The sequence below is a fragment of the Gymnoscopelus braueri genome, assembly GCF_963280865.1.
Source record: "Gymnoscopelus braueri genome assembly, chromosome: 24".
In the NCBI taxonomy this organism is placed as follows: domain Eukaryota; kingdom Metazoa; phylum Chordata; class Actinopteri; order Myctophiformes; family Myctophidae; genus Gymnoscopelus; species Gymnoscopelus braueri.
In genome coordinates, this window is record NC_137626.1 from 23,610,599 (window position 1) to 23,632,472 (window position 21,874).

At 44.0% G+C, this 21,874-nt stretch overlaps 2 protein-coding genes across 4 annotated transcripts; both read left to right on the top strand.

Annotated features, from left to right (window-relative positions):
- Nucleotides 1-113: 113 nt before the first annotated feature.
- Nucleotides 114-6,525, top strand: ccdc28a (coiled-coil domain containing 28A). Of its 3 annotated transcripts, XM_080423017.1 has the most exons (6): nucleotides 114-214; nucleotides 824-1,029; nucleotides 1,870-2,048; nucleotides 3,093-3,247; nucleotides 3,757-3,779; nucleotides 4,207-6,525. In XM_080423017.1, the coding sequence occupies exons 2-6, from the start codon at nucleotides 860-862 to the stop codon at nucleotides 4,253-4,255; spliced, it is 576 nt and encodes a 191-aa protein (XP_080279143.1). In that variant the 5' UTR covers nucleotides 114-214; nucleotides 824-859; the 3' UTR covers nucleotides 4,256-6,525. The 3 variants fall into 3 exon arrangements, with proteins under 3 accessions (XP_080279143.1, XP_080279142.1, XP_080279144.1); XM_080423016.1 differs by lacking the exon at nucleotides 114-214 and having other exon boundaries at nucleotides 704-1,029; XM_080423018.1 differs by lacking the exon at nucleotides 114-214 and having other exon boundaries at nucleotides 704-1,029; nucleotides 4,211-6,525.
- Nucleotides 6,526-7,013: 488 nt separating this feature from the next.
- On the top strand, nucleotides 7,014-20,687 carry ect2l (epithelial cell transforming 2 like; the record flags this gene model as incomplete). Its single annotated transcript, XM_080422426.1, has 21 exons — nucleotides 7,014-7,181; nucleotides 7,622-7,734; nucleotides 8,533-8,695; nucleotides 9,539-9,794; nucleotides 10,502-10,730; nucleotides 10,910-11,045; nucleotides 11,675-11,840; nucleotides 13,184-13,312; nucleotides 13,462-13,554; nucleotides 14,063-14,278; nucleotides 14,590-14,693; nucleotides 15,931-16,095; nucleotides 16,794-16,880; nucleotides 17,571-17,680; nucleotides 18,110-18,257; nucleotides 18,709-18,782; nucleotides 19,023-19,179; nucleotides 19,614-19,679; nucleotides 19,916-20,004; nucleotides 20,187-20,359; nucleotides 20,554-20,687. The coding sequence occupies 21 exons, from the start codon at nucleotides 7,014-7,016 to the stop codon at nucleotides 20,685-20,687; spliced, it is 2,976 nt and encodes a 991-aa protein (XP_080278552.1).
- Between the last annotated feature and the right edge of the window lie 1,187 nt (nucleotides 20,688-21,874).

A 21,874-nucleotide genomic window follows, 5' to 3' on the forward strand; every position in this document is an offset into this window, starting at 1 on the left:
CGTTGTGAGATTGTAGATCAGCTATCAAATACACTCTAGGTTACTTTATAAAGTGCTCATGGCCTTGTTTTCATAGACCTGGTTGCTTATTTCTCTTTCAAAATCTGGCAACACTGGTCCTCTGACAGTGTTGTTAGCAGCAGGTTCAACAGTGTGGTGGTGAAGCTGTGGTTTGGATATTTGTGCCATCAAACTCTGGGACTTTATCTACATAGTGAGTGAATGTCTTTATTATCGGCTCACATTGAAATGAATTATCCCTGCGTAGCGCGTTAAAGTGAAATAGCCGATTAGCTAGCTGTACCAAGCAGTGTTGCCATGTCTGCTTATTATACGCAACTTTGGGCTCGTTTTTTGTAAAGTTGCTTGTAAAATTGGTGGTTGCGTTTTTTGGGGGCTTTTTTCTAAAGTGTAGTTGCTTATTTGGGCTTGTTTCTAAATGTTGTTTAAATCAGTGGTTATAAAACATTTTCATGTAGAGGACCCCCAAATTAATATGTACGTGTCCACAGACTGAAAACATTTTGAAGCAGAGACCCATACCAAATTTGTAAATGGTGTTGTTAAAATCTCTTTTGAAAATAGCCGATCTACAAGGTTTTAAGTGCTCATGTGGCCTAAGAAGATGCTTATTTTGGGCTTGTTCTCATAGAGCTGGTTGCTCGTTTCTCTCGCAAGATATGGCAACACTGGCACCAAGCTAACGTTAGCAGCTCGTCATCCGTGTTCGGGGTTTTAATGACGGTCACACCCATTGTTTACCTCTCGAGTTTCATTTAGTTGTCTTGCGTGTGTGTCTTGTCTGTCTGTTGTCTTCTCCCAGCCAAGCTGATCGATCCACCGACCGTATCATGAGGCCATGGAGGAGCGGAAGCTGAAGAGAAAGAGCCCCAGGCCCTCCTCCACCACCGCCCCGGCGGCGGGTGCGACGACCACCGGCTCTGGCCGCAAGAGCGGCACCTCCACCGGGGGCCGACATGTCGGCTACAGCCACAACACGGGGACCAACACGAGGACCAAGAGCAGGAGGTGTTTCACACAAAACACACTGCTCTGTTTATTATATTATACTTTAAAGGGAATCAAACTTAACACAAACTGGGGTAGACAATTAATGAACACATAAGGCTGTAGTTCTCAAACTTTTACATTTCAAGGACCCACCTTAACTCTGACAGTATACAAATGGAACCAAATGGACCCTAACGGTTCCATTTGTACACTGTCAGAGTTACAGACTTAAGGGTCAATTTAGACCCCCTCTAAAGGAGCCTAGAGAGTCCCTGGACCCCACTTTGAGAACCACTGACCCAAGGGTACACTTCGTAACAGGATGGGTGGCCACCAGGGACATCTGGGCACCTCGATGTAAAATTGTCTATTTTGTCCAAAATGTTTAAAAATAAAATATTTTGAAAATGTTTTAAAGTATACATGATTAGAACATTCTTAAACAATTCGACAATTAAGGTCTAATATTTCTACAATTGCTACAAATTGCTACAAAACCTGTATATCCAGTCATTTTGGGGCATAAACAAGAAGTTGAAGGATCAAATTAATTTAATTCTTATAATGATGTACTGTGCATTTTCACATCATGTGTACTTACTCATCATGTGTGCATTACTTTTGACCATTTTTCTAATATTAAATGTTTTAACATTTTGGACAAAATATCAAATTTTACATCGAGGTGCCCGGATGTCCCTAGTGCCCACCTATCCTGTATCCGTACACGTAGCACCTTCTCCTCCAGACAGCCAGGCTGCATATGACAGCTGAAACAGAGCAGTATTATTACACACACGCACACCACCCAACACCCTCCCTCCCTCACTCACTGATTGACCTGTATCATTTCTTCAGGGGAGTCCGAGATAAAGCCAGGTCCCAAGCGGGTTCTGGTCGTAGGGCGAACCAGAACCCGGCAGCACCCGCCCCCATCCAGCACTCCTTTCTGACGGACGTGTCCGATGTGCAGGAGATGGAGAATGGTCTGCTGGGTCTCCTCGAAGACTTCCACTCAGGGAAATTGCAGGCCTTTGGTGAGCTGTGCATTTATATGGGACCATGGATTACTTAACCACGAAGCAAAACGGCTTAATACTTATTTCATAAAGGATCAGTCAGTCATGCGAACAACAGCCATGATTGTTTGAATGCTATCAGTTTGCTCTTAGATGTGAAATTGTATGCTGGCTACTGACAGAACCCTTCATGTGTTACTTAAGCCCTGGTGGTCGTCCTGGTTTTTTATCCAATCAATCAATCTATCAATCTTATTTGGTGCCAAATCACAACAAGTCACTACTCCAGTCTACAGAGACCCAACAGTTCCCCCATGAGAAAGCGATTGTTGACGGTATCAAGGAGAACAGGAAGAAACCTTGAGCAAATCTCTTGCAAAACCTGCAAAATCTCTTGCAAAACCCTTCAACAAGGCCTGCAGTATCCACTGGAAAAATATGTGTGTGACATAACTATTTCAACAAACAAATGTTTATCTCAAGAAAGGGGGAGAAAAAGCATCTAATAGCAATCAACAACGCCGTTAGCCATTTTATCACTGACTGGGCAGGAGTGTCCGTGTACCGCAGACTCCGTAAGTAAGACTACAAATAGTAACAATTAATAAATAGACAAATAAATTAATAAACACTTTAACGAGCAGTACGTAGCTCCATGATTCTGTTGTGTTGAACTTGAAACCAACCGCAAGACTCCTTTTGGAAGTCACTGTCTCCATCACAAATACACATCTGCTATCAAAAATATAAACGGCTTAAACTGCACATGTGCGTACATGATCGGCATGATTATTTGAATAATCGATAGAATAATTGATTAGAAAATAATTGATAGTTGCAGCCCTAGTGGGAAGCCAGGAAGTGAGTGGGTGGGACACAAGCACAGCAACAATATCCATAATAGTCCGCAGCCATACTTCATGTAAACCCTCGATCCGTAGTCGAATCCTTGGAAGCCTGCGAGATGGAATGCACACAGATGGAGAGGAGAAGAGAGACCAGGTTAACTACATTTCATCTTGTGTCATAGTCTAGCCTAATAACTTTCCTTCCTTTCAATAGGTAACGAGTGCTCCATTGACCAGATGGAGCAGGTCAGAGAGATGCAGGAGAAACTGGCACGTTTGCACTTTGACATGTACGGTGAGGTGGACGAACTGCCCGAGGATCAGAGGAAACCAGCCTGTGACACCAACATGGACAAACTGTTGTCTAACGTAAGACTCCCTGCAGGGGCCTCCTGCCTATTGCGATGTCTCTTCTAGTAGTAGAGAATGATAATTTTATCCACGCACAAGGGGGGGTTCTCACTTCTCACATGCTATCAGTGTTAAATGCTGTTTCTTTAACGCTGTTAACACTTGTGGGAAACGGCAAATTTTCATTCATGTGGCGTCATACAGTATGTGAACTTGCGCCAATTCGCAATGCTGTTATATTTGGTACCGGCAAGAGGCCAGTACCAAACGTCACCCTACCTAGTCTAAATGCCTGCATTATTATCACGGCACGTTAAGTTTGAACGCAGACCGTCACTATTCCAGACAGTGTGTCATGACGGTCCTTACACTTGTTAATGTTTGCTTCAACCAGCCCCCCCCTGGCAATTTATGTCATTTCTTTAGCGGCAATATACTGGTATTGTAGAGTAAATTAACACAGCTTTTGTTGGCATCGTATATTATTGTTTAAGTGATTAAAAAATATATGTATTTTCTCTTCACAGCTGGAGGAGCTGAGTACTTCAATGTATCCTTTTATTAACATTTTGATTTGTGTTTAAACCATCGTATTGTGTGCTCACCATATAAGAATGAAATACATTACATTACATTACATTACAGTCATTTAGCAGACGCTTTTATCCAAAGCGACTTACAATAAGTGCATTCAACATAGGTAGGGAACGAAAACTACTAATCACCAGAAGTCTTTAGTGCATTTTCTGCAAAAACAAGCAACCAAGAGTATACCTAGCGCTAAGGTAAAAGTGCAATATATCAGCTACTGATTATTTCCTTAAACAGATGAGACAAAATAGCTAAATCCAATGAGCATGAGCTAAAACAAATATACGTTGTACGTATACACACACACACACACACACACACACACACACACACACACGTGTAACTACTCTGTCACCGATGATTCCTTGACTGTTGTTCCTTTATAGCCAGAAACTGAACTTAGCAGACAGCCAAGAGAGGACTGCCAGTGTGTGATTCCTTTTTTCTTTCTCTCTCTCTCTCTCTCACCTGTTTTCTCCTCCTTTCTTGGAGCATTTGTTTTCCCTACCTCGAGGGCTTTGTGGGGTTAGAACAATAATGACAACATTCTCCAGTATTGTACCACTTTCTCACTGCCAGCACCACTTAAAAGAAATTAGATATTACTGATCTGATGCACAAATTCTGACATTTAAAAGGATCTCTGGCTAATTTCCCAAATATGCCTTAATACATTATAATTGCCCTCTTTAACTAAAATGAAAAACACCTTTAATATTTTTTTTTATTTTAGAAATAGTTCATCTTTTATTGAAGGGGTTGATGATGATGTCATTTATCCATGTGTGGTCCAGCCCTATGGAATACATATGCTAATAAAACATATCTAAAATATTGTTTTGATGTTCATATTAACCGTAGGAAGTGTTACGTTGTTTTTATTAGGACATGCCAATAACATTCCATAGAACTGGACCACACGTGGACAAATGACATCATTGTGACGGGCGTTGTCCCCCTTGACTAAAAGTGTTTTTAATTTAACCTTTTAGTTATAGAGGGCAATTATGATGCATTAAGGCATATTTAGCTTATTAATCAGGGATCCTTTTAACTACATGGATTTGAACCTTACGTACATCTTGTGCCATGACAGAAATTAATCAGATAAATAGAGTTTTCTCCATTACAGAGACCATTCAGTGTAAACCAACAGAAAATCTATTTACTTTGTTTTGGTATCAACTTACAGTATTGTGGAAGTTCTCCGACACAGGAAACGTGTCAGCCTTGTAATGGCTGATTACCTGATACCAGTATTGATGCATCTCTGTTGTGTGGTTGGTTAATTGATTTGATAAATTTAAATACAATACACACACATTGCATATAGTACCTAATCTATCAGGATATCGCAATAAAGTCACATTACTTATTTCCATTGTGGTCCTGTAGACTTGGCTGGGAGGCAGTCAGAAATAGGGTGTAGCCTGTAAGCAAATCATAGCACATTATAAAATCAAAACATGTTCCATAGATTACACAAAAACTTTCTCAGATATTTTACTTGAGAGCCAATTTTTCAAATGTTTTTTAAGACCATTCAGAATGAACAGATTTAATTTAATTTGGGATTTTATTCCATTATTCCCCACCTGAGTGGGAAAGAAAGAAATGGTCACATTTTAACGTTTACATTTGAGACAGAAAAACACCAAAGGACAATCTCATCTCAGTTCTAGGTTTTGCCATATCAGACTAATTTCTTAAGCGCTTGGTTGTAAGTAAATTAACCACAAACTTACTCCGTGTATTATTTTCCGAAGATGTAAACTCATGGAGTTGCACTTTGTTTTGTCTAGATCACAACGTAATGAACGTATTAATCAAAAATGAAAATAACACCAACCTCTGTTTATATAGTGCAAAGTTAGAGTTATGGATCAAGTTATGTGCCTGGTCTCAAGTATAGCCTTATGTCGATGTAGAAACCGCATGTAAAACATCTGTTAGGGTTCCTACAATCATGAACAAAAGTGGAGGTTGTATAATCTGAGAATTGTGCTCTCTAGGCCAGGAATTGATCAAAAAAGGTGCTGTGAATGTTAAAGTGTCAGTGTGTAATGTAGTTTGATTTACTACATCTAGAAACCTTTTCGAAAGACTCAGAATTAATTTCCTGATGACATGATTTCATATGCTTATCATAGCTAGTCAAAATAAGACCTATGGTGATCACAAAAGCTAGGGGAAAGTCCCACTCAAACACCTTTGATGGTAAGCAGATTTGAAATTGTGCATGTAATTCCCTGTCAGTGGCCTGATTGTGATATCACCTGCAAGACTGTGTTTGTCTAGTGTTGAATGTATTTGCACATGTCCATGCAAGCTGTGTAACACACTGCACATATCCTGTGTGTCCCTTTTGCCATGGAAGACTTAATCATCCAAATGTTGACATCACAACCATGCCTTACCTTTGATTTTGGATGCATTGTTTGAGACTTTATCTTAAAAGACTTTGTGTATATTTTAAAATGTTACCTTTAATGACTTACGTTTTGTATGGCAATAATCATGTTTGACGCTGCTTTGATTATGAATCAGCCCGTCCCCCCCTCCTTTTTTTTCTTTTCTTTTTATCTGTGTAATTGTTTTGATTGCAGAATACTAGTGTTTCATGGGGGTTTTGTTGTAATTGGGATGTTTGGTGATTTTAATTTGATTTACTTGAAAATAACACAATAAATGTGTTTTTGTGTGAATCTCAGTGTCTATTCTTTTGTTTTGTATTAGTCGGTCACAGACAGTGGGCCTACATATTGAAATTAGTAGAGACAGCCAGTGGTGTAAAGTAGCTAAGTACATTTACTCAAGTACTCTACAGGACTTGAGTACAATTTTGAGGTAATTTCACTTTACTGGAGTATTTCCAATTTTCAGTACTTTTACTGTTGATACTTTTACTTAAGTAAAACATTTTTGTACTTTTTCCACCACTGGAGACAGGTGTTTGCGTGTGAGAAGACTGAAGGAATGTCAATGTGTGCGCCTCTGTTGATGTGTTTCCAAGGTTACATGGAGACGAGCAGACCGCATTCCGTTACATACAGTGCTATGCCATTAGAACCCTTACCTGGCTATTAGGCTAAACCTTATAGGTGATCAGCTGACAGACAACAGCTCATTACATGGAAACATTTGGCAGAGTTTTCTGAAACTAGGCCACTTTACGTTCACACCCAAATTGGAGATGGAGACGAGCCTGAATTCTGCGGACAGCACGTCAACTCCGCATTCCGTGAAGCGATGGCAGCTTCACGGGACAGACTACGAACCCCGGTCACCGAGGTCCCAAGGGACCGCAGACACCCGCTTCAGCGCCTGGACGCCTCTGGTTAACAAACCGTCCAACCAACAGGTAATCAATTCATCAATGAATGCCAGACAAGTGATGGCGGGAGAAGTAGCATGTTTGTTTTACTTAAGTATCAAAACTGTAATGTAGAAATACTTGTAATACTGTTACAAGTAGAAATCCAGTATTCAAAATGTACAAGTGCAAAAGTATCTGCATAATTAGTTACTTTCCACCACTCACTCACACTCACCATGGAATAACCCCTGTAGTTTTGATTGCTCACATTTCATTAAAAGCCACAAGATGGCGCTATTGCTCAAACCACAACCTACATCAGTTGTAGGACCCCCCAGACTCCACAGATTTGATTCCATTTGTACTGTTTCTGTCTCAGTGTTACAGACCCACTTTGAGAACCACGGCAGAGATATGTTTGATCTTGATCCCCCGTGTTTGTACTTGTTTGTAGCCTATTGTTTGTTTGTTTGATTGTTTGCTAGTTGTTTGAGGAGCGGGTGAACCTGCTGCTCCATTGGTTCGACCTGTGGACTGACAGACAGAGGAAACATCTTATGCACACTTTGCTCACACGATGCACCAAGTCACAGCTCAGGTAATGAATGACCTTCTCTTTTTCTTCATCAGGAGAAGAACATAGGGTGTCATTTATTTACAGTAGCCTACAGTGAATGGACAGAGGATAAACAAAGTGACTTCAACCACTTTTAAGATAATTCATGCAATAAAAATAATCTCTGACTCCCCTTATTGTGGCAATAAATTATATGATGGCCTGCCAAACAAATGGATTTAAAGTAGGTAGGGTAAGATTTTCCACTGGCTGTTCTGATAGTAATCAGTGCTATAGAGCAGGGGTCTTCAACGTTTTTCAGGCCAAGGACCCCTTAGCTGAGAGAGAGATGAAGCAGGGATCCCCCCTCTACATATTGTATAAAATTGTGTTGCAGATTAGAATTCTTAATAGATTTAAAATTTAGCATCATAGACTTGTAAAAAAAATAGCCGATCTACAAGCTCACAATGCCTCACTCTGCAAGGCGTTGTGAGCTTGTAGATCTGCTATTTTTGGCTGAAGTTCTTCTCAAAATAGCGATGCTAGGGTTCAAGTTGTTTATGTACGAAAAAAATCCAACCACACAAAGATTTGGCGGACCCCCCGTAGTAACTCTGAGGACACCCTAGGGGATCCCGGACCCCCTGTTGAAGACTCCTGCTATAGAGTGTTTGTTCAGTAACAGGGGTCTCCCTGTCTCTCCAGCTCTTAAGGAAACAGAAAACGCATTTTCAGGCCGGGATATCAAATGTATCCAATCAGGTGATTTTTTTTAAAATATGTTTGTTCAAACACGAGTTTGATTTTAAAATGTTTTATGTTCGACCTCCTGAACAGGTATTGCAGGGACAGGCTCATGGAGACGGTTCCAGTGACGCATGTCGACTTCACGACCTTGCTGCCACGCTTTCTCTCTTTGTATGTGATGTCATTCCTGACCCCACGTGACCTCTGCTCTGTAGCCCAGGTCAGCTGGCACTGGAGAGTCCTGGGCGAGCAGGTAAGAGGCCAATGGTCACATCCTTGGGCCAAAACAAAAACATTAGCTTCAATTAGGAACTTGAGGTTCATGTTTTTGGACACTGATCAGGCTTGAAACGGGATATCACTGGCAGAATGAGGTAAAATCTACCTGTGGTATCCTGCATGGGAAATTAAACATTATCTAATCAGCCTATTAAGCTTCTGGGATTCAGGAGCGGATACTCTGCTACTGGATTTCCCCTTTTCTCTCCCCTTGACCCTTTCTCTGTCTTTGCCAAATGGTGCTAGTGTTGTGTTTGATATCAAGTGTAGTAGGGGTGCAACAGTTAATCGAATTAATTGAATCAATTATAAAACAAGTTGCAGTGCTATGTGTTGTGAGCTTGTAGATTGGCTATTTTTGTGCGACACCTTGCACGACTGTATTCCTTTTAACAGGACGTTCATGAAAGTCCTTGCGGGCTTGTTTCCAATGAGGGCCTGTGAGCCTTGCTCTGGGACAAATTTCATTTCATCGACACATATGCTGGCGTGGCCTGGAATCGTACCTGCGGCAACCAGGGCCTCTGGCTCCCTAGGCGGGCTCACTAACCACTCAGCTATGGCCGCCCCTATGAAATAAAGTGGCATTCCGTAACTAAGTTAATCAGACTAATCGATTTAGTTGATTAAAAGAAAAATTCATCAATTCATTGAAAAACATGCTTGATTATCTTCTCAATGTTGCAATAATGGCTCAAGAAGATCATTAGTTGCAGCCCTAAAGTGTAACCTCCAGCGTTTATTATTGAATCTTTCTCTCTGTGTGACATTGTTCTCAACCTTCTTTCCTATCCCTCTCTTCAATCCCTGCCTGGAGGACTGTCTGTGGGACGGCCGCTGTGTCCGTAGGGGCTGGTTCTTGCCCTACAGCCCGGGAGACAAGGAGCGAGGAGCCTGGAAAACGCACTATGTCTCCTGCGTGTCCACCCTGGACTGGCTCACTCCCCGAGAGGCCGCGGAGCAGTACGGGACCCTTAACCAACCCAGCGTGAGCGTGAGCGAGGAGGAAGGGGAGAGGAGGAAGGAGAGGATGATCAGACAGTGCATCCGAGAGAGACTGCAGGAGGAGAAAAGTGAGATGGCAAGGGAGGGACAGTGAGATCAGAGTCTAGCTCTACTCTAATATATGAGTTGATTTGACCTGCATTTCACTGGAATTAAGTCTCCCGACATTAAGCCATTAAGCCCGGGAACGCATCTGTGTGATTTTAAGATTTCTTTAGCTATTCAAAAAATTGCCGCACTACGAGCTTGTAGATCTGCAAAAAAAATGAATATCGTGAAAATGTGTGCAAATCTTTGAATATGTTTTTTAAAGCGAACATTTTTAACTCAAATCTTTGCTTCTGGGGATTCTACAGATGTCTTCTAAATCATATAGCTATAATATCAGTGGTTCTCAAACTTCTTTCATGTCAAGGAACCCCAAAATTATATGTATTTGGCCGCCGACCCTCATCTCAGAATATTGTGTTACAGGGACCCCCCCAGAAGCAAATATGAGTAAGAAATGTTTGCTTAAAAAAATTATAATATATATATTCAAAGATTTGCACACATTTTCAAGGTCGTTAAAAAATAGCAGATCTACGAGCTCATAGCACGGCACAAAGTGACGCGCTATGAGCTTGTAGATCTGCTATTTTTGAATAGCCAAAGTATAACAATAATGGTTAAAGTGGTTACAGAGATGCGTTCCCGGTTTGAATGGGTTAAGTGCTGTTTTCCTGTAGAAATGTAGCATACTCAGGGCCGATGTTTATTTTTGTTCATCTTCCAGGACTGTCTCTGAGAACGAGGAGAGCCTGGGGTAGCAACAGCCAACTAGGAGCAACAAGGAGCGGCTGTACCCAGAGACAGGCGTCTGAATCTAGGGAGACCTTTAGCTTCAAACCTTCCCTCTCCTGGCCTCCAGGGGACGGTCTCTTCTCTTCAAGTCTCTGTCTGAACCAGGAGCAGACCGGTCCTGCTCTGGCCTTGCAGAAAGCCAGGCCCTCCAGTTCAGCCAGGTCATTGTCTGACCAGACACACAGCTCCTCTGTTTTGATCATAAACGAATTTGATGTCCTATATACTATATGAGTGTTTGCCATGTTGTTTATATCATACTCCTTTAAAGGAATTTACACACAAAAACCATGCACTGAGCATCTTGCCCTCTAAAGCCTGTTCACGTGTTCTGTTCTAGTGAGCGAGGGAGAACGGATGTCAGCACGCCGGTGGCCTTCACTCACAGGCTGTCACCCCTAGGTGACACCCACCCCGCGCCTCGTTCCCGTTGCACCCTCCTACTGCTACTCTCGAACAGAATTCCCGCCTATGAGGTGAGAGAAAAGTGGACGGTGTGGTCTACAGTTGACCATCTTTGTTATGGGCGCCGTTTGTACTTGCAGTACCGGAAAAGTGTTCTGAAATGGGACCATAATCAACAACAGGGTGGGCAAGGGAGAGAGAGGACTGGTCAGGTTGGAAATGAGTACAAATGGAAACCACTTGTGACCTATCTTATACTTTGGCATTTGATGGTGTCCCGCAGCGACAATAGCTGATCTACAAGCTCGCATTGCGCTTGTAGATCTTCTATTTTTGAAAACGTTTAAAACACTTTGCCTTTAATGACGTGCTCAACACCAGGTTGAAAGTGGTTAATATTCTGGAAGTTATAAATCCTGCATATTCTAACAAAATATCAATTAACAGTCTGTGTGTGTGTGTGTGTGTGTGTGTGTGTGTGTGTGTGTGTGTGTGTGTGTGTGTGTGTGTGTGTGTGTGTGTGTGTGTGTGTGTGTGTGTGTGTGTGTGTGTGTGTGTGTGTGTGTGTGTGTGTGTGTGTGTGTGCGTGCGTGCGTGCGTGCGTGCGTGCGTGCGTGCGTGCGTGCGTGCGTGCGTGCGTGCGTGCGTGCGTGCCACTCACTCACTCACTCACTCACTCACTCACTCACTCACTCTGTAGTTGGTGTTGAGTGGCGTGAAAGTGGAGGTGTTGGTGATTCTGTATGACCACAGAGGAACTCTGCCAGCTCTGTTAGGCCAGGTGGAGAGGGCTCTCGGTGGGCAGAGGATCCGGAGGCTGGGCCTTCTGGCTCCAGGTGGAACAGAAGAGGTCCGACTGCTTCAGAGTAAGAAATACTTACATAAATGTGTACTTAAATAGTTAAAACGGTGCCATAACACTTTTATTTTTATTTGTTTTATTTGAAAAGCAATAACACATTTTGAGGAAGTGACACAATTCAGTTCAGGACTTATTTCCCTTATGGTCCTCATATACATAACAAAAAACATGACTGATCATCCCAATGAAAGTGTTCCATTCCCTATATTGCTCAATGGCACTAAAACAGCAAGGGTAGAGTGCTCATGCCATTTCCCTATATTCCTGTATTTATGTGTGTCTGAAGTATGGGTTGGCCAAAGGGGGCAGTGGGTGCACATCAAATTATTGTGTGCGGCTGCAACAAGGGACTATGCATGGCAGGGCCGTTCTCTTCTCTTCCCTGAGCCAAACCTAAACCTGACCACATACCTCAACATCTGGATGTGGTGGATCAGTGGCAGGGACGATTCCCTACCGCCCTCTGCAACCAGCCCTAAGATCCTTGCTTTCTCCACGTCTTGTCCTCTTTTCGGAGCCAGGGCCCGAAGCTCCCTTGTTCTGCCTCCTCCACCAGGTCTTTGAGGGCTTTCCCCAGCTTGGAGACTGTGATCGCAAGAGACTTCAGGAACTGCTGAGTGGGTGTTCCAGTGGAACCTCTCTAACCACCTTCCTGAATAGGTGAATTAGGTGCTTAAGAGTACTCAGCTGCCAGCTCTGTACTTTTCCTTCTTCCTCGAAGGCAGCCTTCATTGCCTCTTCCCACAGAACAGTCAATTCAGCCATAATGACCATCTTAGTAGAGGTTGACCAGAGCGTGATATCTAGCAGTTGGGAGGTTGTGGTAATCTCTTGTGGGAACTTCAGCTGGCAGTCGAGGTAAGCTCTCATGTTCCACTCGCCTCCGGGTGACAGGAGGGACCACGCCGTCATGCAATTGCTGCTCTGCGCCACGCCCCGTTGCCTGACAAACTGCATCAGCCGCCGACCCGCCGTGCTGTTCATGGGCTGGCCCTGTTTGCTTCCAGTCTGCGTGCCTCCAGGATTTTGGCTAGCTTGTACAGGACCCCGATGGCGCCATCCGTCCTGGCCCTGCGTCAGTGCTGCCCTGAAGCCAGAAAAGATGTGCTTCAAGCTTGGGTTCTGGGAGTCGCAGAGTTGGCAGGTCTCCTCTGAGGCGTACATGGCCCTGATAAGGAAACTCAGCCTGGCTCGGGGCATCCTCCACCTACTCCCATGTTTAGCAGGAAAATAATTGCTGAAACGGTTCTACTCTTTGTTTTGGATTATGGTGACCACAGCTGTTGGCTCACAGCCTTGATCTCATAACTCTTAAAACACCTCATCCTCTCCCCTTCCACCTGACAGGATGCAGCCTATCAGAGACGACTGCATTGAACCCTGACTTCAGGGAATTCTGGGAAAACCTCTGCGGCTGGATCATACCATCTGAGGAGGGAGGAGGGGTGGACATTTTTTCCCCTCTGTCTGCTTCTGGTCAGTAGGCATGCAAAGGCTCATTCATGTGTTTCACGTGTCTCTTATGGGAATCCTTTGATAAACATGCACAAGATGTAACATTAATGAAACCGTGAACCTTGAACCTTGACTCTCTTTCTGTTGTTCTCTCTTGCTTCCTCCTCCAGCATCAGGAGTGGCACTCATTCAGACACTGTCTACTCTAAGTGGACTAGAAGTGTGTTCTCCCATGGCGCTGGCCACTGGAAGCTTCCAGAACAGTGAGTCCTTCATGCAGTATCCATTGCACTCAAGCCTTGGTCAAACCTGAATTTGAAACCAAAGTGAAATAGCCATTTCTCACTCAAATCTAGCTAAAGCCTGAAAAGTCATTATAATTGACTACTACTACAAACTTAGTACAGTAGTAACAGCCTTTCTGTACACTGCAAACTCCTGAGTGTCAATTTCACCATTACGGGTTCATTTTCTAAAATGAACACAATATTGCAGTGTGCTGTATTCTCAAACATGATCCTGACCCCAAACCACAAAAAGCACAACTCGATCCTCAAGCCCGTGGCATATTGGGACATAAATGTCTTCCGTTTAAGAAGGGTTGGGACGAAAGATTTAGTTTCACATGCATGCTTGCATGAGCTTCCCTGCTTTTCTCATTAACTTCGAGAGTGTAAAAATGAACCCATGCGGGTCCATTTGGATTCATTTTTACACGTTGAGTTAAATGAACACTGAGGATTTTACTATGCAACCTCTCCCCTGGCCCAGTCCTGAGTGAGTGGTCGAATGGCAGTGTGTGCGGTGGGACGCTGAGTCGGCGTGTGGACGAGGCCCTGCCCTCTGCTGTGCGGTATGTGTGTGAGAGCGTGTTGCAGGGCTGGTGCCGACAGGCCCACTGGATGGAAGAGGCTCTGGGGGACATGAGGTGCTTCCTGGGGTCGCGGCTACACAGACTGAGCCTCGAGGCCAGGGGCCGTGCTCTGGGTGGGTTGCACGCACGCACGCACGCACGCACGCACGCACGCACGCACGCACGCACGCACGCACGCACGCACGCACGCACGCACGCACGCACGCACGCACTCACATACGCACATTCAAATAAATATATGCAAATAAATACACGCATATGTAAACACACAGACACATCAGGTACATAATGAGTTGAATTCCAGCAAGCATACGATTTGTATATAATATTATAGATAATTCAAATTGACACATGCAGGCTTACATACTCTTGAGTAAAAGGTTGCACACTCAGCCACTTGCTGTCTCTCCATATCCCTTATTAGGTCACTTCCTGTGGGACCAGATGTGTCTAGAGGAGCTGTGTTTGTCTAAAGAGCTGACAGAAACTCTGGTTGAAGGTCTGACAGTCATCACCACGCAGGGAGAGGTAAGCAATAGACCAATCACAGCAGGCCTCCCGCAGTTAGAGACCAGTATCAGCATTTGGTGATGATACTCTGAAGAAGATGATGAATTTTGTATTGGTGTGATGTGGCCAACAATGCTTTAAAAGTATTATTATTTTAAGTCCTGGAATGCTACCATTTCTGCATTCTTTGTGGATTTTCTTATAGCAGTGTTTCCCAACCAGTAGGGCTCAACCCCTGGGTGGGGACAGTGGTATTGTACAAGAAAATCAGGCAGAAAAACTAAAAAGGTAGACTTTTATTGATCTTGTGGGGGAAATTCAGTTTCAGTTTCACCCAGCTGATGGCTGCTCTGATGGCCCAGATGAGTGCACGCCACTGCACGGTGGGGAGCAGTTAGGGGTTAAGTGTCTTGCTGCAGGGACACCTCGACACATAGACTGGTCAGAAAGGGCCAGTGACCTGATTCCCAGGTGGCTTTTCTACCCACTCATCTACTGCTGCCCCAAACAATTGCTTAGACATAACTGGGACTTGGGTAATCTCTCTCTGTCCTTCTGGCTTTCTATCTCTTCCCCCCCGATACGGTCAAGGCAGATGGCTGCCCACCTTAGTCTGGTTCTGCTCGAGGTTTCTTCCATTAAAGGGGACTTGTTCCTTGCCAATGTTGCCAAATGCTTGGGGGAAAACCATGGGTCTCTGCTGTATGTGTATTATGATGTATTATCTTGTGTCCTTGCTTACTGTAAATCGCTCTGGATTAAGAGCGTCTGCTAAATGCCTAAACTGTAAACTGTAAACTGTATTTGTAAAATGTCTTGCCAAATCAATTGTGATTTGGTGCTATAATAAAATGTGTTTGATTTGAATTGAATTGAAATGGTGGAGAACCACTGTTTTCCAGTATACTTCAGCACTGGTTTTCCATTGGTTTGCCTAACCTAAACCAGCTGCAAGGTATAACCATGTGACGGCCCCCGACCAATTGTGCGACAGCTTAACCACTTAAATCCTACAACATACTTAATTGACTGGGGTCCCCCAGGGGTCTATACTTGCTCTGCCCTTTTTTTCTTCAATACCAATTATCTTTGCTGGAAATAGCCAATATACAAGCTTACAACGCTAGGCAGTGCAATGCATTGTGAGCTTCTAGATCTGCTATTTTTGCAGAATGTTTGCCTATTATGACATTCCCAGAATAGGAAGGTAAGGTCAATAACCTTTCATAGTTCTTGTGTTCTCATGCCTCCTCAGACGAGACCGTTGGAGTTCCTCTCTGTCTTCCTGAAAAGACAGAGTGAGGAGAAGGAGGAACGAGTGACCGATGCGAGGGAGAAGAAGGGAGCAGATGAAGAAAAAGGGCTTGGGTTTCTGATGGAGAGTCGCAGACACCTCTGCCCCATACCCGAAGTACCGCAAGTTTGTACTTAAACACACTCATGTTTTTTATTTTTGAGCATCACTCTGCTTTACCCTCTCAACGTCAGTACCCTAACCCTCACAGAATTTATACCTGGGAAGCTGCCTGTTACAGCCACTGTCTACCACTGTCACTGTCCCTAACGGACTCGAGTGGAGCAGATGGGGATAAAGTGTCTTGGTAAAAGGACTCCTCAAAAATAGCTGACCGTGGTGGTAATGGACCATGTGACTCATTCCCCTTTCTGCCCAGATGTGCGCCGCTGGGATTCGACTAAAAAGGTCCATTCATGAAACCTGGTGGAAATGGCCAGTAGGCTGCCCCTAAAGATGAATAAAGCTGCAATCCAGAACTTATTTTAAGGAATAAAACTTTATTTTAACCAATCTGTATGTATGCTGGAGTATGTTAATACAGAATAAGAATAACTTAACACAACTGCAGTGTTTGGAGGTGGTCTCCTTGCTCTTCTATTGAGGAATTTTGACCCTGTGTTTGGGTAAGAACAATGCTGGTCAGCAGTAGATATTTTGCATTTGTTTTTATTTTGTATTGTCACGTCTAACTTCTTAGCATCTTTCTTTCTCACCAGGGTGACTAAAAGACTTGATTAAATTTGATAGATAAAAACAAAAACTACATTGATAAAACCTGGTATACCGTATTTGAATATCTGAACTAATTCTCTCCTCTCCAGGCAGTATTAGACTGGCGTGGTGCAGTAGCCAGAGAGCTGTACTACAGTGAGAGCCTGTATCTGGGCAGACTGGGTGCTGTAGTAAAGGTATTGTCCACCAGGGTATTTTCACTACAATTCTGTGTACTGTAGCACTGGTTCTCAGCGTGAGGTCCTTGATAAATTGTTGATAGTTAGGAGCTAAACTGACCCTTATGTGTCTGAGTGTACAAATGGAACTGATTAATTAACACCAATTAATTAACAAATGAACACGCATATGGATAAACATATACAGTATGTACATATATATGTCAAAATTGTAAAATGCAGTAAAGCTCAATTGGGGTCCGAGGGGTCCTTGAAATTAAACACTTACTGTATAAGGGAGACCCTATATACTTCAATGAAGTATACAAGGTCCCCCAGGGGTCTGTACTTGGTCCCCTCCTTTTTCCCTCTTCACCAAATGTTTTAGCCAAAAACAGCCGATCTTAAGGCCAGACCACACCAATGCAACTCCTTGCAAGTACTTGCAACCTTTATCCTCAATGGCAGTTGCAAGGAGATGCATTTGTGCGGTCTGGCCTTAAAAGCTCACAACGCGTCACCTCCGCCTAATGTTCACCTATTTTTGCCAAATGTTTTTCATTTATAACCTATTATGTCCAAAAAAGGGTTACTAGGGTTCATGTGATTAAAAAGGTGGAGAATCACTGCAGTATGGCATGAAGAATAGTGTGTGAACCTATGTGACCTGTGTGTTGCGTCAACACGTGTCCGTCCTTTGTGTCCAAGGTGTACCACCAGCCTCTGACTGCAGCACTCAACTCCAACAGAGCTATCCTCAGCTCTGCACACATCCACATGGTCCTGAGCCCCCTCACGCACATACTGGAGCTCAACAGGTACACACGCACGCACGCACACACGCACACGCACACGCACACGCACACGCGCACACGCACACGCACACGCACACACACACACACACACACACACACACACACACACACACACACACACACACACACACACACACACACACACACACACACTGGATCCTCTGGACCCCCAGGCTCCAGAGGGTGGTTGAATGTTTTCTAGGCTTACGGTTCAAGCTGATTTATCGTCACATGCACAACGATACAGCTGGTAGCGACATTGCAGGCAGTGAATTTCTACTGTGTGTGTGTGTGTGTGTGTGTGTGTGTGTGTGTGTGTGTGTGTGTGTGTGTGTGTGTGTGTGTGTGTGTGTGTGTGTGTGTGTGTGTGTGTGTGTGTGTGTGTGTGTGTGTGTGTGTGTGTGTGTGTGTGTGTGTGTGTGTGGCTTAAAGGCAGTTTCAGGTGGAGCTGGAAGCCAGACTGCAGTGCTGGGGGGCAGAGCAGTGTATTGGAGATGTGTGCGTGAAACTATGCTCTAAACTTAGGGTGTACACTAACTACCTCAACAACTACCCCACTGCCCTCCGCACCATAGACCAGGTCCTCTTCTCTCCTCTCCTCAGTTTGTGTGTATTGTAATTTTTTAGCAGGCTCATGTCTTCAGCAACGCAAAATATGTTTTTAAAACCACTTTCAACCTGGTGTCCCTATTTTGGGCATGTCACTATAGGCTTAAAATAAATATGCAGATCTGGGCGCTAGGCTAGCGGTCCAGGAGCATACCACATATACAGTAGGCTCTAATGCAAGCCTGACAGCGTGTCACGGGTTCGAATCTCGATCCCGGTGACCTTTGCTGCGTGTCACTCCCTGTTTCTCTCTCCCTGTTTCCTGTCAATCTCCACTGGTACTGTCAATAAAGGCAGAAAAGAAAGAAAAAAAATCTTTAAAAAAAACAACCTTGTATGTCTGCCATTTTGCCCTATTTTGTAATCAGGTTTAAGTGGTTAATGTGTGTATGTGTATGTGTGTGTCTGTGTCTGTGAGACAGTGCCGGGAGATGAACCCTTCATTCCGGGCGTTCCTTAAGAGAGCAGACAGAACTCTTGCGACACACATGCTGAGGTAATTGCCATGTCACTTACACCCGCTGGTTGCAAGTTCAAATTACCCCCCGCACCCCCCAACCCCAAGCCTTCCTCCTATTTGTCCACTGCACTGTCTCAATGAATAAATAGAAGGGACTGCAAACTTGTATTATTTAACAAATTGATGTGTCATGTGATTTATTTTGTGGTAACAGACAAGTTTGTATGTGTGGGTGTGTGGGTGTGGGTGTGTGTAATGTGCATATTGCATGTACAGCCTACAGGAGCTCTTACTGTGTCCAGTGTGGCGAGTTAAGGAGTACGTGACTCTGCTCCAGGCGTTGTCTCTACACACGCACCCAGGTCACCCTGACCACACGCATCTGTCATCTGCTCTCAACACGCTGCAGCGCTACAGGGAATTCATCCACAAGGTTAGGACACACAGAGACGCGTGTATGTACCATGAATAAAAAAGTGTTGACAGAACAAGGCAGAGCTGCAACCGTCAATGGTCAAGTGGTTTATATATGGCTCCTTTAATCACCCCCTTATCCACAAGTACCCCTAATAAAGGCTGGGTGCTGTTGTTTCATATATCCATGCCACGTTAACCACGCGCATAAAACTGTGATCTTTATATTCCTGCTGCTATTTTATATGCTGGATATGTTTCCCACCTGCATGAGAAGCATGTCTGCCTTCCGTGGTACTGCCACCTAACCACTGCAAAGGAAATGTAGCATGTTCCTTATGTATAGGACTTTGTATTATTTGATTTTGTATTTTTATCTTCCTGTTATTTGACCTGTTCTGTGTTGTGTCTTCCTTGTGGTATATTGCATTGCTCTCTCTTCTTGTGTCTCAGCTGAAGAGGAACTCAGAGAGAGACACATTAATGGAGGAAACACAGAAGATGATTCAATGCTGCCCGGTAAAACATCTTGAAAGAGTTCTTTCTTTATTTTTTTCTGGCACGCACACGCACGCACGCACACACACACACACACACACACACACACACACACACACACACACACACACACACACACACACACACACACACACACACACACACACACACACACACACACACACACACACACACACACACACACACATGTTTATGTGTCAGACTGTGTTATGTCTTTATTTGTAATTTGTGTGTAGAACCTGTGTGAAGGGAACAGACAGCTGATTGTGACCCAAGACGCTGCTCTGCTCAAAAGCACTGATGAGGACATTCCAGACTCTCTCAGGTAACCAACGCAACCGCACCTCACGTAATGGTTCCAGAACATTCTCTGCATTTGTTTTGCATTGCAAGGTGTACAAAACGGGTAGATAGATGGATACCTTTTTGAGAAATTCAGGCGCCAGAGACAGCACAGCAGTAAAGCAGCAGTCAGGGTTTGTACATAACATTGTGTGTGATTATTAGAACGTATGAGCAGGTGTCTGATGTGGGTCTGTTCCTGTTCAACGATGCGCTGGTCCTGACCAAGCGGAGTGTGGGTCACGTGCCTTTCGCCCTCTCCTGCCGCTGCACGCACACCTTCCTGGCTTCGGTGGCGCTTGCCAGCCTGGCGTTCAGAGAAATCATTCACACGCGCTGTGAGTCTACACGGCCGTGGTCTCTCATGCACACAGCTTGTTGAGGCACGGAATAACACGTACAGCATACGCTCCTACACAACAAAGTTGACCTATTATTTTCCCCGATCTCTCTCTCTCTCTCTCTCTCTCTCTCTCTCTCGCTCTCTCGCTCTCTTGCTCTGTCTCTCTCTTCCATCCTCTGATTTCTCAAGATGTGAGTCACGCCTTCGTCCTCCAGGGCCCCAGTCGTTCCTGGGTATGTGCCACAGACACAGGGGAGGAGAGGGAGATGTTCCTCTCAGCGCTGCGTTTGGCCATAAACAATGCTGTGACAGATCACCGCTGACAGTACTGCACTGACCTTAGAGCCCCAGCGTCCTATTCACCTTTCTGTCGGCGATAAGCACAGCTGATAAACGTTTTTTTTAACCCATTCAATCCGGGAACGCATCTGTGTCATTTTAGATTTTAGCTATAACCAATAATTTTGAGTGGTCCTTGACATGAAAAAGTTTGAGAACCACTGATATAGAGACATACGTTTTTCAGAAACCTGTTAGGATTTAGAAGACATTGTGGATGCGTTCCCGGATTGAATGGGTTTACAATGTGCACCCTTTTCACCTACACATTCACACACCGACAGCAAAAGCAACGATGCAAGGCACCAACCTGCTCACCGGGAGCAATTAGGGGTTCAGTGTATGAGGACTCAACATGAAGCCAGCAGTTATGGACTCCCACCGGGAACCTTATGGTTACCAGGCGGGTGCTCTGCCTCCTGAGCCTACTGCCGGTATGAACCAAAAGGAAACATCCACAGTTCACACCCTGGTCTGCCTGAGAAGTGGTCAACATTGCTGATTTCCGTTAAGCAAAAACAGCGGCCCCAGACTTCGCCTGACTTTGTGTTGAAGTGCCCTTGAGCAACTGAAGTTGGTGTATCGAATGGATTCCTCCGCCATCGTTGTGTGAATGGCTGAATGTAACGCACATCGTGAAGCCCTTTGGATAAAGGTGCTATAGCTCCTGTATGGCCTACTATACAGAAATCAGCCTCATCACCCTATATGCATGGCTTCAATAAACCACTTGGTGGCAATATTGTCCTCTTTCAGAAAATGTAAGTTGTTTGGTAGCCCAAATTCTGTGAGTGAATATATTAGGGATAAATAAACACAGATTCTGGCAGGGGGACATTTTTTTGATAAATAAATCATCTCTTTATAACTTAGAAATGCCAAATCAACACAAGTCAATTGGAAATATGTTATTTGGGTGTAGTTGGGTTCAGATAAGAAAAGAGTTGGAAGATCTTTACATCACTATACTTTTCTCATTGGCTCTTTAAAAGTCTGCTCTTTCTGCTCTTTCCTCTCTATTTACAAAAATGTGTTTTACATTGTTTCCCGTTATGCTGCCTTTCACATGCTGTCATGTTGGAATTTTTATTTTGCTCATAGCACTCCCAAATACAAAATCATACTGGTTGTCTTTGTCAATATTATTGATGTAAAGTTTTAACAGAGTACC